The sequence below is a fragment of the Amia ocellicauda genome, chromosome 4, assembly GCF_036373705.1.
Source record: "Amia ocellicauda isolate fAmiCal2 chromosome 4, fAmiCal2.hap1, whole genome shotgun sequence".
In the NCBI taxonomy this organism is placed as follows: Eukaryota; Metazoa; Chordata; class Actinopteri; order Amiiformes; family Amiidae; genus Amia; species Amia ocellicauda.
Genome location: NC_089853.1, coordinates 22,815,262 through 22,829,917, shown reverse-complemented (window position 1 = coordinate 22,829,917; position 14,656 = coordinate 22,815,262). Strand labels below are relative to the sequence as shown.

At 38.3% G+C, this 14,656-nt stretch overlaps 1 protein-coding gene across 2 annotated transcripts in view; it reads right to left on the bottom strand.

Moving 5' to 3' along the window:
- The window catches only part of trpm7 (transient receptor potential cation channel, subfamily M, member 7), a 43,137-nt gene extending 31,477 nt beyond the window's left edge, over positions 1–11,660 (bottom strand). For both annotated transcript variants that reach the window (XM_066701437.1, XM_066701438.1), the window contains exon 1: positions 11,489–11,660. In XM_066701437.1, the coding sequence (XP_066557534.1) occupies positions 11,489–11,491 (3 nt within the window). In that variant the 5' untranslated portion in view covers positions 11,492–11,660. The remainder of the gene's footprint in view (positions 1–11,488) is intronic.
- Between the last annotated feature and the right edge of the window lie 2,996 nt (positions 11,661–14,656).

Below are 14,656 nucleotides of genomic sequence, written 5' to 3'. Positions count from 1 at the left end.
GGAGTAAAAAGAGAGGGAACGTTTTGTGATGCTTTCAAACAGGGAAAAACCTAACCAAAAATGTTTTCCCCAATGCCTCAATCCCAATACTGTACAGAGGATTTGACCCCACTTACAGAAGGAAGGAAATGATAATGAGATGCTAAACTAAAAAAAAAAAAAAATTACTTTTCCAGTTCCAAAAATACAAACATACTGCATACTTTTTTTTTAAATGATTACTTTGATGAAGTATTAAAAAATAAACTAAATACAAGTTAGATTAAATTACACCAAGTTGTGTTTCAATAAATCAATTTTATTAAGTTAAAAATATTAATTGTGGATACAATATGCTGCATAGTCCCATTTTACCATTAATCTACTAAACACCTGCACAGACACACAATTCAATATACAGAGCCATTAGTCATTTCTCTAAATGTCTTAAACAAGTAAACAAATCTCAGAGATATTCTGTCAAGGCTGAAATTATTTTTAAGAGGCTAGCCCTATAGTTGGCAATGCATTGAAAAAAAATACACATTTGTATAACAGGGGCTGAGGAAATACAGAAACACCAGTCTTAATGGGAAAGCATTTATTACAATGCCGACTGAGAGAATAATTGCCCACTTACAAAGAACAGTGCATTTCACTTATTCGGAAAAGAGCCTTGTTATCTATTCTTCACATCTCCGTAAACACTTAAGATGGAAAAAAGTTTCACCTGCTAGAAGCATGCGCATACATACACGTATATCATAAAATTCTACAAACAACAAGATAAAATCAAATCATATAAAAGCATGAAAACAGACCACATCAGATCTCACCAAGAAGACTTAACTAAATTTAATATAACACCGTATTACAATACAGGAGCCAAATCCTCTTCTGGACAACAGCTAACCTAATGATCAGGAGGACGGGTTTTACCTCTATCTTGTGGTACCTGTAGAATGCACACTAAAAGTGTAATGAAATCACAGCCATTCCGCTGTCCACAGAAGGTTTGAGGTGTCGATTTTCCCACCACTTTCATACCAGAGGTGGTTTAAATCTAAGCCCCCTGCAGCAATAATTAACCCTGCCTAATTTTTCTGCCTACTTTACTTGTTCCAGCACAGATAACATCTCCAGCACAAACATAGCAATTCATTGGCTTCCATTTCTCTTTTTTACATACTGATAAACCTGGGAACACTTATTTATTCAGACCTTATCTGATGGTCAGCATTACTTAGGCCTAATCTTTTGTGTTGTTTCAAGAAGAACCAAACATTACTCAAACTCTACCTTATTTTCACTTGTGCATTGACATACACTCACCTAAAGGATTATTAGGAACACCAAACTAATACTGTGTTTGACCCCCTTTCGCCTTCAGAACTGCCTTAATTCTACGTGGCATTGATTCAACAAGGTGCTGAAAGCATTCTTTAGAAATGTTGGCCCATATTGATAGGATAGCATCTTGCAGTTGATGGAGATTTGTGGGATGCACATCCGGGGCACGAAGCTCCCGTTCCACCACATCCCAAAGATGCTCTATTGGGTTGAGATCTGGTGACTGTGGGGGCCAGTTTAGTACAGTGAACTCATTGTCATGTTCAAGAAACCAATTTGAAATGATTCGACCTTTGTGACATGGTGCATTATCCTGCTGGAAGTAGCCATCAGAGGATGGGTACATGGTGGTCATAAAGGGATGGACATGGTCAGAAACAATGCTCAGGTAGGCCGTGGCATTTAAACGATGCCCAAATGGCACTAAGGGGCCTAAAGTGTGCCAAGAAAACATCCCCCACACCATTACACCACCACCACCAGCCTGCACAGTGGTAACAAGGCATGATGGATCCATGTTCTCATTCTGTTTACGCCAAATTCTGACTCTACCATCTGAATGTCTCAACAGAAATCGACACTCATCAGACCAGGCAACATTTTTCCAGTCTTCAACTGTCCAATTTTGGTGAGCTTGTGCAAATTGTAGCCTCTTTTTCCTATTTGTAGTGGAGATGAGTGGTACCCAGTGGGGTCTTCTGCTGTTGTAGCCCATCCGCCTCAAGGTTGTACGTGTTGTGGCTTCACAAATGCTTTGCTGCATACCTCGGTTGTAACGAGTGGTTATTTCAGTCAAAGTTGCTCTTCTATCAGCTTGAATCAGTCGGCCAATTCTCCTCTGACCTCTAGCATCAACAAGGCATTTTCGCCCACAGGACTGCCGCATACTGGATGTTTTTCCCTTTTCACACCATTCTTTGTAAACCCTAGAAATGGTTGTGCGTGAAAATCCCAGTAACTGAGCAGATTGTGAAATACCCAGACCGGCCCGTCTGGCACCAACAACCATGCCACGCTCAAAATTGCTTAAATCACCTTTCTTTCCCATTCAGACATTCAGTTTGGAGTTCAGGAGATTGTCTTGACCAGGACCACACCCCTAAATGCATTGAAGCAACTGCCATGTGATTGGTTGGTTAGATAATTGCATTAATGAGAAATTGAACAGGTGTTCCTAATAATCCTTTAGGTGAGTGTATATTACTTGAAGAACCCAAGATCGATAGGCTTCAGGGTAAATACTTTATTTGTAATGTCAAATGTAATGCCATATCAGTTTAAGAAGAAAAAAAAAAAAAAAAAAGCCTCGACATCCAATCACACAGTGATGGCCTACGGGAAATTACAATGGCAAGGGTCTCTCCAACATTTTAAGGTCATTGCATAGTTTCAACACTTTTAGTGTGGAATACTATTCAATTCATATTTCAATATATAATGTCTAACCATTCCAATTGCTAAACCGCTTAAAACCTGTAATTTCAAACACACCACAAATTTAGACTGTCATTCGTGTAATGACTGTGATTCAGATCATTTTAACTATTGATTGTCTCAAAGAGCCTGTAGCATTCTCATGATCTACAGACTCATTTCCTAAAAACAAAAGTTTCCACTCTCTAAATAAAGGGACAGCATTGCCCTCACTTCAGCTGAGGTTTCACAACACAATAGGGTTTATGAATAGTGTGGGAATTGTTTTTGTCTTTTGACAATTCAAAGGAATGAATAAAACTGCTTTAAACAATAATAATAGTAATAAAAACACTAGAACCAAAACTACTCGATTATTGGGAGAAAATAAAAAAAAACTATGGTGCTGGAGGGTATTTGGCTTGTTTATTCATTTACCACAGCATTTTTTTATTTTAGATTTCCACCAATGTTACAAATGCCATTTACAGCATACTTAGGAACTCTGTAGAAGAAAGAGGATTTTGATTCAGGCCGAATGAAGCAGCCTAATTACCTAATATCCAGAGTATTTAATATTCTGCAGCATTGCCATTTGGCATCTGCCAAGGCAGGAGTGTTACTGTAAAATTTTTATTTCCTGGAAATACATCAGGGTTTACTTGAAGCTGAACTGTTCGGTAGACCTGCTAACCTTACATCATGTGACATTTCACAGGACCAGAACGTGATCTGCAGCCACAGCCAAATCTCTTACCAGGCCCCTACATTGCAGTGCACACACCACCAGTGAGCTCCTTCACTTCAGCCCCAATCCGTGTGGGTTTGTGTACTCTGACCTTGCTTAAAAATATACAAAGAAGGCTGCAGTAGATTCCGTAATTTTAAATCACTTTGCATGTAGCCATCTACCCAAATTTCATTATCTTCATGTAGTATCATTTACTTATGAAATGATAAATCATCATGAATGATCAATTCCTCAACAAAAAGTGAATACAATACAAAAAAAAAAATGCAATTTAAGTATGAGAAGATCAGAATGGTCTGCAGGTGTAACCTAAGTGTCTTAAAGAGGTGGCAAGATACTGCACAGTCTGGATGCCCAAGGCCAGCTTCTTCCAACACTGTGTTACATGATGTCTCGATGCAGAGATCTTTTGGCAAGAAGTGTACAACCTGTCCACTTGTCTTAGCAGTAGTTCACACTGCTGGTCTTGGATCACCCTACAGCCAATCCAGACAACCAGTCTGAACCTGCTATTGCATCAACCTCCAGGTCTCGAAATGCTAACAGCTTGTTGCTGTCAATCATGTTCTACACCGCCTCCTTTTCACGACTGACATCACCTCAAAGTGCTTTCCATGTTAATGTAGCATTAAAAATACATAATCAAACTTTGTGTATATACAGTACTGTGCAAAAGTTTTAGACAGGTGTGAAAATGTTGTAAAGTAAGGATGCTTTCAAAAATAGACATGAAGAAACTTCTAAATCAAATCCATATTTGGTGTGACCACCCTTTGCCTTCAAAACAGCATCAATTCTTCTAGGTACACTTGAACAGTCAGGGATTTTGTAGGCATATAGTCAGGTGTATGATTACCCAATTATACCAAACAGCTGCTAATGATCATCAATTCAATATGTAGGTTGAAACACAATCATTAACTGAAACAGAAACAGCTGTGTAGGAGGAATAAAACTGGGTGAAGAACAGCCAAACTCAGCTAACAAGGTGAGGTTGCTGAAGACAGTTTACTGTCAAGTCATACACCATGGCACAGCCTTCATGGAAGACTTGCGGCCACAAAGCCATACCTCCGACGTGGAAATGAGGCCAAGCGACTCAACTATGTACGAAAACACAGGAACTGGGGTGCAGAAAAATGGCAGCAGGTTCTCTGGACTGATGAGGTCAAAATTTGAAATACTTGGCTGTAGCAGAAGGCAGTTTGTACAATAAAGACACAAATTAGTGTCTGCAGGCAACAGTGAAGCATGGTGGAGGTTCCTTGCAAGTTTGGGGCTGCATTTCTGCAAATGGAGTTGGGGATTTGGTCAGAATTAATGGTCTCCTCAATACTAAGAAGTATAGGCAGATACTTATCCATCACGCAATACCATCAGGGAGGCATCTGATTGGCCCCAAATTTATTCTGCAGCATGACAACGACCCCAAACATACAGTGACAGTCATTAAGAACTATCTTCAGCGTAAAGAAGAACAAGGAGTCCTGGAAGTGATGGCATGGCCCCTACAGAGACCTGATCTCAACATTGAGTCTGTCTGGGATTACATGGAGAGAGAGAAGCAACTGAGGCTGCCTAAATCCACAGAAGAACCGTGGTTAGTTCTCCAAGATGTTTGGGCCAACCTACCTGCCGAGTTCCTTCAAAAACTTTGTGCAAGTGTACCTAAAAGAATTGATGCTGTTTTGAAGGCAAAAAGTGGTCACACCAAATATTGATTTGATTTATATTTTTCTTCTGTTCACTCACTGTGCATTTAGTTAATTGATAAATATAATATATTAACATGTCTATTTTTGAAACCACTTACTTTACAGCATTTTTTCATACCTGCCTAACTTTTGCACAATACTGTATATACGAATTAATTAGCAATAGAACTACAGCAGCTGGTTCCCAATTCCCAAAGCAACCTCAGCTTTCTGCAACTGAAGAGAATATTCTCAAAAACTTCTGTAAAGGACTTTTCCCCTCAAAACCTTTGTCAAAGGGCCTGTTTCTCTGGTCCAGTAAGCTCTGTGATCACCATCACTCGACAGTCTTCCAGCTCTGTGGCGGTCTCATGCTTTCACATAATTCCCGAGAGTTCTCTCCATCGCCCCCAACACAGCCCTCCGTTACCTCAGGGGAAAAGAGGAGTGAAAGCAGGGCAGTGTGCAAATAGAAAAAGCTAAGCTAAGCTTCAAAAGGCATGAAACAATAGAACAAAGTATATGTATGAATGGAATACAATGCAATTTTAACCAGATTTATAATATTCTCACCAAACCTGAGCCCAAAGCATAATATTTTCAGGAATGTATAGCAACCATATTGGCCTTGAGTTAGAAACAAAACGGAACAACAACATGCACAGGGTTCAGCAACTCAAGGATCAATTGGCCAACTTCCAATAATACATTCATGCCAATAGTACTAAAACAGCATGTTAAGTCAGATTTGAGACAGACTGGTCTGTCAGTCTTCAATGTGAATGAATAATATAATTCCAGCATCACATAACAACTTACCTACCCAATATTTCTGTCTCGACTCCCCAGAACCTCCACCAAAAACTAGGAGAAGATCTTCCCTTAAAGCAGGGTTTTCCAAAGTGCGGCCCGGGGGCCAAATGCGGCCCCCCAAAGCCAACCTTCATCCTCCCCTTTTCTGAACATTTACTATATTTTCACAGTTTCAGATTTTTTTCTGATACAAATTGCACATATAATTTGGGAGGAAAAAATAATAGTTCATAAATGTTCCCGGACAGAAATGTATAGGAAATAAAAAGGTATGATTTGGGACTTATTTCGTTTTCATTGGTGGTTAATTCTCTACTGCGGCCCTCCATCCCATGCAACCTCTGGAAATTGGCCTTCCATCACCAGACATTGGGAACCCCTGCCTTAAAGGGTCTGCCAAATTAATTATGGTAAAACAAATTGTACTAATGTTTATGTAGACTAAATAAATATATCTGTTGCATGGAAAAGTGGAATATGCATTTGGTGCTGGTTTATGTTTTTTTGTTTTGTTTTGGTAGTGGAAATCCACAAGTAGCAAATCCCCTTTGGCACTTATAAAACTTGATTTGTGCTTTTCTCTCAGGCCTCGCACTAGGCTTTCTGTAGAAATAAGCTACAGCATGTGACAGTCTTCCAAAGGTTACTGTGTGCAGCAAGAAGCGTTTTTACAATGCCTCTGAGCTTACGTGCCAGAAAAATGTACAGCGTGAAGGAGCCTGAACATATTCAACATGGTCGTCAATCCCATGTAAACAATGTACATTTAGTGTGGTCATAAACTGCATTTACATAAATTACTGTGTTATTACCATCTATAAAACTTTTGAAAAAGTTATGTTGCCCAGGTACAAGACCTATGGAGATCACTTACACATGTCATACTCTCATCAGAAGAGATGCAATAAGCCTTGATCGTCAGGGGTTTCCCCACTATCAGAGTTTGACAACATACAGCGAATTATGAGTTCCACAATGTTCTACATAGAGAAATGAGGATGCATTCTCACAGTTCTGTCTTAAATTATCGACTATTGATGTATTGTTTGGAGCACACATTTTTTTAGCAACTGTTTGAACATGAAAAACAGCAGTAATTTTACCTGCTCAAAACCTCAATATGTGAGCTTATTCTGTACAGCACTACAACAGAACTCAGCATGTCTTGGAGAGACTAAACTATACACACAAACAAAAAGGCCTCAAATTCAGGACGTAATGTCACATGAAAAGTCAGTCACAGGCATCTCAAGAGCAGTACTTTCCCATCCTGCAAAACTCTCTCAACAAAATAACCTACCAGCTTTACAATTATGAAGTGTTTTTTAGCATACTCCTTTTGCCTTCACCATCTCAAGAATGTACCTGAAGCCGCACAATTAATAATGGCCAGTGAATACCAGTGAACACCAAAACCAATTGGTGAGGCGTGCAAAGATCAATCCATTGGAACACAAACAATATGATGAGAACTTCAACTTGGAACACAAAACAAGTAAACAACCAAAATAAATCTCTCAGTTAAGATGGATTCTGGCACAATTTTAAAAGGGCCATCCCTCTGAAGTGGAAAAAATAAGGACCAGTTAACAGGATCCAAGTAACATAATACAATAGAACAGAACAGAATCCCAAAACACTGCAAGCACAAAGTAAACAACATTGTAACCCCTTAATTGCCTAGGTCAAAAGCATCTTGGTTTTCAACCTCATAGCTCTATCAGTACCACAGGCTATCAGAATAGAACAGAACATAGTTGCTCACACTCTGGACAGATAAGACAAATACCTACGTGCCACTATAATTTAATGCTGTGTGTGTGATATTAAAGAATAACACTGACATATAAACAATTTGATAATTTTAATATAATGTACATTTTCATCCAGTTGGATAGATAGATGGTAGTGTTCTTTGCGTAACTTAAAAGTGATTACTAAAGAGCACTTAATTCTATCACTTCAAATCGCTACAAAAAATAATCCATGTTCTGCTACTGTCTATCTTGGTCTAATTGCACTTGCTTGACTATAATGACCTGTAATGACTTAAATTATTATAAGTGTCTGGAAAGATGTGCCACCGGGGGGGGGGGGGGGGGGAATCATAGTGAATCTACTGTGCTTCCTCAAGCAATCACATATGCCACAATGAAGCTCTTCATATGAAGAGTAGACATTGCTACCATATACATCGTAATGAGAAATAATCAAAGAATGAGCATGAATCATAGAGCAAACCTACACAGTTTTACACATTAGTGTAAAATATTTTTGTTCATGTTATTCTAATATCAATCACGTTCTTTTATTAAAAAAATATAATAAATGCACATTTTTATAGTAGACTAATTTTGTGCAAAACAGTATTTCAAAAGTGCAAATGTTTCATTATTGTTTGTTTTTCCCAAAATGAATTTCAATACATATGGTGCAATTAATAAATAACAGACTATAAAACCTTTCCACAGCCGCTACTGATGTGTACGTTTCTTTGTTTGACATGCAATATGAACCCAAAGCAAGTGATAAGATCTACTAAAGCATAGTTTTAGGGCTTCAAGAAAGTAGCGCTGCAGGACCTAAGTACTGTAATTACAGCAAGAAACCTAAGACGACAATCGGTGAACGCGATGCTGAACTGCTTGGTTTTCTTTTCAGGGTTTTAGTTGTTTTTATTTTTTTTGGTTTATTTGCACTGGTATAAATAAGACTCAACAGTAACTTTAATCTCTGCAGACTTTGTTCAGACTATGAACGTATAAAAAGAGAGGAAACCATGACTGTTGAGTCTTTAAATGTAGCGCTCCGTGTACATCACTATGTGCCCTGTGAATGTGAAGCTTGTGAACTTAGAGAGAGAGCATATGTGACAAAAAAGGCAAACAAATTCAAAATCGTACTGTAAATATGTATAATATGCCAGAAACCAATCATCTTCTCTTATACATTCCTACTGAACTCTTACTCCACCTTGAATCACTGCATCGGCCGGTCTGATTAGCCCTTTGTTTAAAATGGTTTCCAGCTCTCAGCTGATTGAAGGAGTATTGGAATTCAGATTAGCCCTATACCAAAGGGCTGGGTTTTGGAAACCCCCTCCCCCTTATTTTGGTGCATTTGCCCCAGGCCCAGGTGTGTGGAATTTTACAAGCTGGGCCCAGGCAGAACGGACAGCTCTTTATGGTAGCAAGTAATAAGTAATTCAGGAAATTGGTCAAATACGCATAAGGCAAAGGGTACTTTGGCAATTCCTCCCAAAGAAAGATTTCCTAACAAATAAATAGATCATTAACAACAATTAATGGAATATAAAGCATTTATGCCTCTAGCAGAAATATGAAGTGAAAGCACTCTGCATCTGCATTTAATTACTGGTCTTGCCGTGTTATATTTAACAGATGTTTACTGTACAACATCCCATATATTAAATATGAGCAGTTCATACCTTCTCTAGTAACAATTACATTGATTCTTTAAAGCAATGTAGGTAGGGAAATAAAGAAGTTTGAACAGTAAAACAGCAAAGAGCTGACTGGACACTTTAAGATGCTGTTGCAAATACCACAGAAAATATACATATTTTGTACTGAAATATTTAAGGCTATGTTGGATTGCATCACAGTGTGTTTGCTCAAGGTCACAGTTCCTGGCTGAGCTTCGATTTAATTACTTGATCACATGGTTTTCAAATCTTAGTTCTCCCCACATAAATCAGGAGACCCATCTTGCCAGGAAGCTGCAATGCAATTTCCACATTCAAGAGTATAAGTAGTAACTAAAAAAAAAAGGAAAAGTGTTTCCATTTATTTAAAATGCTGCTCATCGGAATGTAAGCACTTGGCTGTATTCTGCAAAAGGCTTTAAAGCAAAACATTCAAAAGCTGGCCACCACTTCCTTCCCCCTCCACCCATGTGTTTTGAAGAAAAATGTAAACAAAAATAAAAACCAGTGATCATGAAATGTATTCCCTGTTTGGTTGACTGATCAACAAAACAGAATGCTACACAAATGCAGAACAAATCCATGTAATGCTTCCAGCATAGACCTAGTGTGTCAGTAACTTTGAGGGGAATTTAGTTTTACAAGAAAGTGAATGGGACTTTCTTCCTACCCATTAGAATACATTGTTTTTCCTCTCTGGAAGAGCATTGTAGCATGCATACTTTTGACAACAACATGTGTTCTTCATACATGCAGAATTTGTTACACTGCTTCTCCGCAACCAACCCCAACATACAAAGTACAGTCCAGCTATGATCGAAAACCGTTGCAGCGTACAGTTAACGTATTCCTGGCCAGTCTTTTCAATGTGTGTATCTTTGTACAGACTGATGCAGGATCTCGTGTTTGATTCGTGACTAACAGGTGAAAAGAAACCTGCACTGTACTAGCAAGGAGCCGCACACCTCCCCACCTTTGTTATTGCACTTTGTCAGATCCCGTACATTACTGAACTTCTGGCAGAGCAAGTCATTAAATATAATAGTGTGTTTTCTTTGAAAGAGACACAGCGGTGAAAGCTGATTGAGTCTATGACGTGTTCAGGTTGGTGCATAAAGATGACTAACGAGTACCTGGAGCATTTTCACTCGTGAGCCTCTAAAACTCCGATCGCTTAAAGTTCCTATCGCATGGGAAAATGCCAGCAATGTTCATTTTTTACACTACTCATCCCTCCCCAGACCTGAGATGAACACAGGTGGACATACCGAAATGTTACAAGCCACCCCGCACAACTAGGCAATAGTTAATGATGCAGGATTCATTGGATAGATTGGGTAAACAGTGTCTGCAACACGTGTGTCAAGAGGCCCACAAAGGGAAAGGAGAACTTTATCCAAAGGAAGCGTGTTCAACCTCAACATTTCCTGATCACTACAACAAACATATTGTCGATCATTCAAATATATAACAACGACTGACAGTTATGAGAATACTGCTTTAACTATTTAATGAAAAAGGGGGGAAAGCTTTTTCATTCCCCCACGCGCACACCGCAGCACATGCCGAGCTCGTCACACGGAAACCTTTAGCCCGGTTTGCAGCAGATCAAAGGGAAAGCCAATGTGGTCTGCAGCCAACCTTCTGAATCTCACATCGCTGTACAACTTAAGACGAGCCCCACACATATACGTGCACCATGAATGCATGTAAAAAAAAAATAAAAAAAAGGCACGAGTTGTCAAGGCGGACCGACTCGTCTTGTCAACACTGACTGAACCCCATTCAACACTGCAGTTGTTTTTATTAAAAGGACACGACTGAACGCATACATTCCCGTTACCACGTTTGAAAGGCACAAAGACCTAGCGGGCGGCATTCAAAAGCCACCCTGCACCCCCATACACCTCTCTGCTCTGCTTTGACAGCACGCACAGACTTGCCTCAACACCCCCCTCCCTACCCCGCACATACACACATACACCTTTCGGGCAGCTCTAGCCCCCCAGCCCACCACCACCACACACCCAGCGCGTCGCGTACCATTCTCTTCACCGTTCACACTCAGGAAGAGCTGTTCCGTGGCCTTTAGCCATCTATTAGCGTTGTTCTCGGTGAGCCTGGGGAGGAAAGCCCGGTTGACGTTGGAGGAATCTGCCACCGCTCCAGCTCCAGCGGAAGGTGGCTCTTTCATAATTGTGCGACTCCCGGACTGACGCTGCGTGACGAGTCAGCTGAGTCAGCCCCGCAGGTAGTCACGTGCGCGGCGCGGCGTCGTGCGTGCTGTGCGTGCAACGTTGCTGGCAGTGCGAACGTCACCCTCCCCCCCCCAAAAAAAATGATTGCAAACACAAATGCGCGTATTCACTAAAATGCACGGGTTAGAGTAGACGTTGACCATGAGACAGCTGTCCAGCATGCCAGCAGCCCGTGAGCGGTTAAACTGGGATGAAACGTGTAGCTGTGTAGTAGTAATAATCATCAGTGTAGGGAAGGGAAGCGTTATTCCAATCAAGGCTGACTCATATTGTCAGATATTTTAAATTAATTTGTGCCAGACTGTCAGGCTACTACATATACGAAAATGCTTGCCGCAATACAAATATTGCGCTTAAGTGGTTGATTTTTATATACAGCTCTGGAAAAAATTAAGAGCACTGCAATTTTTTCTTAAATGTATGTCAGCCATTGCATTGCATTGATATTTTTATTTGGAATTTGGGAGAAATGTTGTCAGTAGTTTATAGAATAAAACAAAAATGTTCATTTTTCCCAAACGCATACCCATAAATAGTGAAACCAAAGAAACTGATGATGTTGCAGTGGTCTCTTAATATTTTCCAGAGCTGTATATATACATATGACACGCACTAAAACCACAAACTGTAAGCAGTATGGTTTATAAATTGATTCATGTGTTTTTAAGGGAAGGAATTTTCTTACCCAATTACTATTACTTTCATTTATTAGATTATCTTAATTTTTATTTGAAATAAATACATCATTGTATTATAGATAAATGCTCCAATCACTTGTTTAAGCTTTACAACAACCTGTTTTGAGAAAGTACCCATAAACTCGATTGTATTTGAACATTTAAAAATAAATTGTAACAACCTCTCCAAAATAAGTTAAATACTACCACCTATGGACATGACCAGCCAAGACAACTCACAACGTAAGTCTTAATGGAAAATTAATGTGTCCTATATCAAAATATAAACAGTGCTTACAATTACCATAAGTAATTTCACTTCATAAAATATTTTTTCATTACTTTGTTTTGTGTATCTTTTATTTGTTTATTTACATGTAATTCAAAATTGATTAGACGGGTATATATTTTGTTTGTTACTTGGTGGTTTAAGAGGGTGCCACACAAACAATAAAATGCCTCTTATCAATTAAGAAATCGAGAATATAGTTGAATATAAATTATTCCTTATTAGTTAATCTCTTGCTTAAAATCTGCCTACATTAATTCACTATATATATAGGATGAATAACTTGCAGATTCCAGTGAGTAAATAAGGCTAACAATTAAACAGCAAAAACTTTATTAGAGACAATATACCATACATAGAAATATTATGTTTCTATAATTATTCACTTTAATTAAGCAAAATAGTTATACTATTCAGTACATATGTCTAACTGGTCTGGAAAACATATATTTCAATTACATTATTTGTTAGTTCTGATAAAATGCTGATGCCACATTTGATGTATTGTCATGACAGTACTGAAAGTACACAATGAGCTTTACAGATATAAATATTTAGCACAAAAATCTAATCTTTCAAAGATACTCCCATTTGTGTTACCTAAAATGCTTAAAGCTTTCAGAAAATAATTGACCATTGTAAATTCCTTACATTTATGTGGAAACCTGAACATCATCACTGAAAAATAATATTTACCATGAATTCCTTTGTTCCTGAATCAAGTACAACACATGAATCATTTTAAGATGAGGATTACAACAAATAGTGAAATCATTTTGATTTACCTTTATCATTTGCTGTCTTCCTCTTTAGGATAAATGAGAATTCATACCTTGCTTTACATCAGTGATCTCCCAAGAGTAATCAGAGAAACATGGTAATCACCTTTTATAAAAGAGGTTGCATGTCATCGCTTGAGGAATTTCTGTAAGCGACATAACAGCTATAATTTGCATGTTGATTACAGACATTACTGCAACATAAAACAGTCATTAAATAAACCTTCAATTTACCTATCAGCAAAAATGAAACAAGGCTAAAACAAGCATTTAAATATAATTAAATATTTAGTTTGCTGAGATTTTAATTTATTTATATTTAAAAAAACAATGTTAACACAAATAGCAGTATCAAGGCCTATAAATCTGTAATTCTGAATATAAGAAACTGTGCAGTGTATTTAACTGTACAGAGTCTTTACCCAATATGTTCTTAATCAATGGGCAAAGGTGCAATCATAAAAGAAGCAATAAAAGGCACACCCATTAAACATAAAATCTATTTAGCATTCAGCAGCATCTTTTCACTTTGACATTAGAAAAATCACCTTCAATATCTGGCAAAGGACAATGGAAAATATACAATGTTTAGAATGCAATGGAAAGATATTGGTAAAATCAAACCACTGTTTCGCATTACCTTCATTTCAATTTAAGATAGCCTTGGTAAAATACAGACATTATATGAACAGTGGCAGGGCACTGCTCATTAACCTGAAGGAGGGATAAATGCAACTACAACAGTACACTGAGCCAACCAGCACACAGTAATTAACTTTTACCTCACAGTACGGTAAGCATCTGGCTGGGCCGGCTATGGATGTGGATGACTTCTATGCATGGACGTGATTTATGGTTAGGTTTAATTATGCCTATAGGTAAAGGCAGGAAAGGATGATGGTACATTTGTGTTGCTTCTGAGACATATTTTGACTAGTGACGTTAAACATCAGGTAGTTGTTGGGCTCCTTAACTTGCATTGTGGATGTTTGAGAACTGCATAAAAAACAGATGAATTAATAATTTGAAATCAGAAGGTAACGCATTAAAAGGATGTTGATACACTTATAAACAAAATGTATTTCATAGGCCACTATAAAAGAGTTTCCGGTTGCTGGCAGTTGTATCCTCATATGATAAAACCTCCTAATTATCTAATAAATCATCCTGAACCTTCTTGCATAAAGCAATGCAGAACGCACAAACAC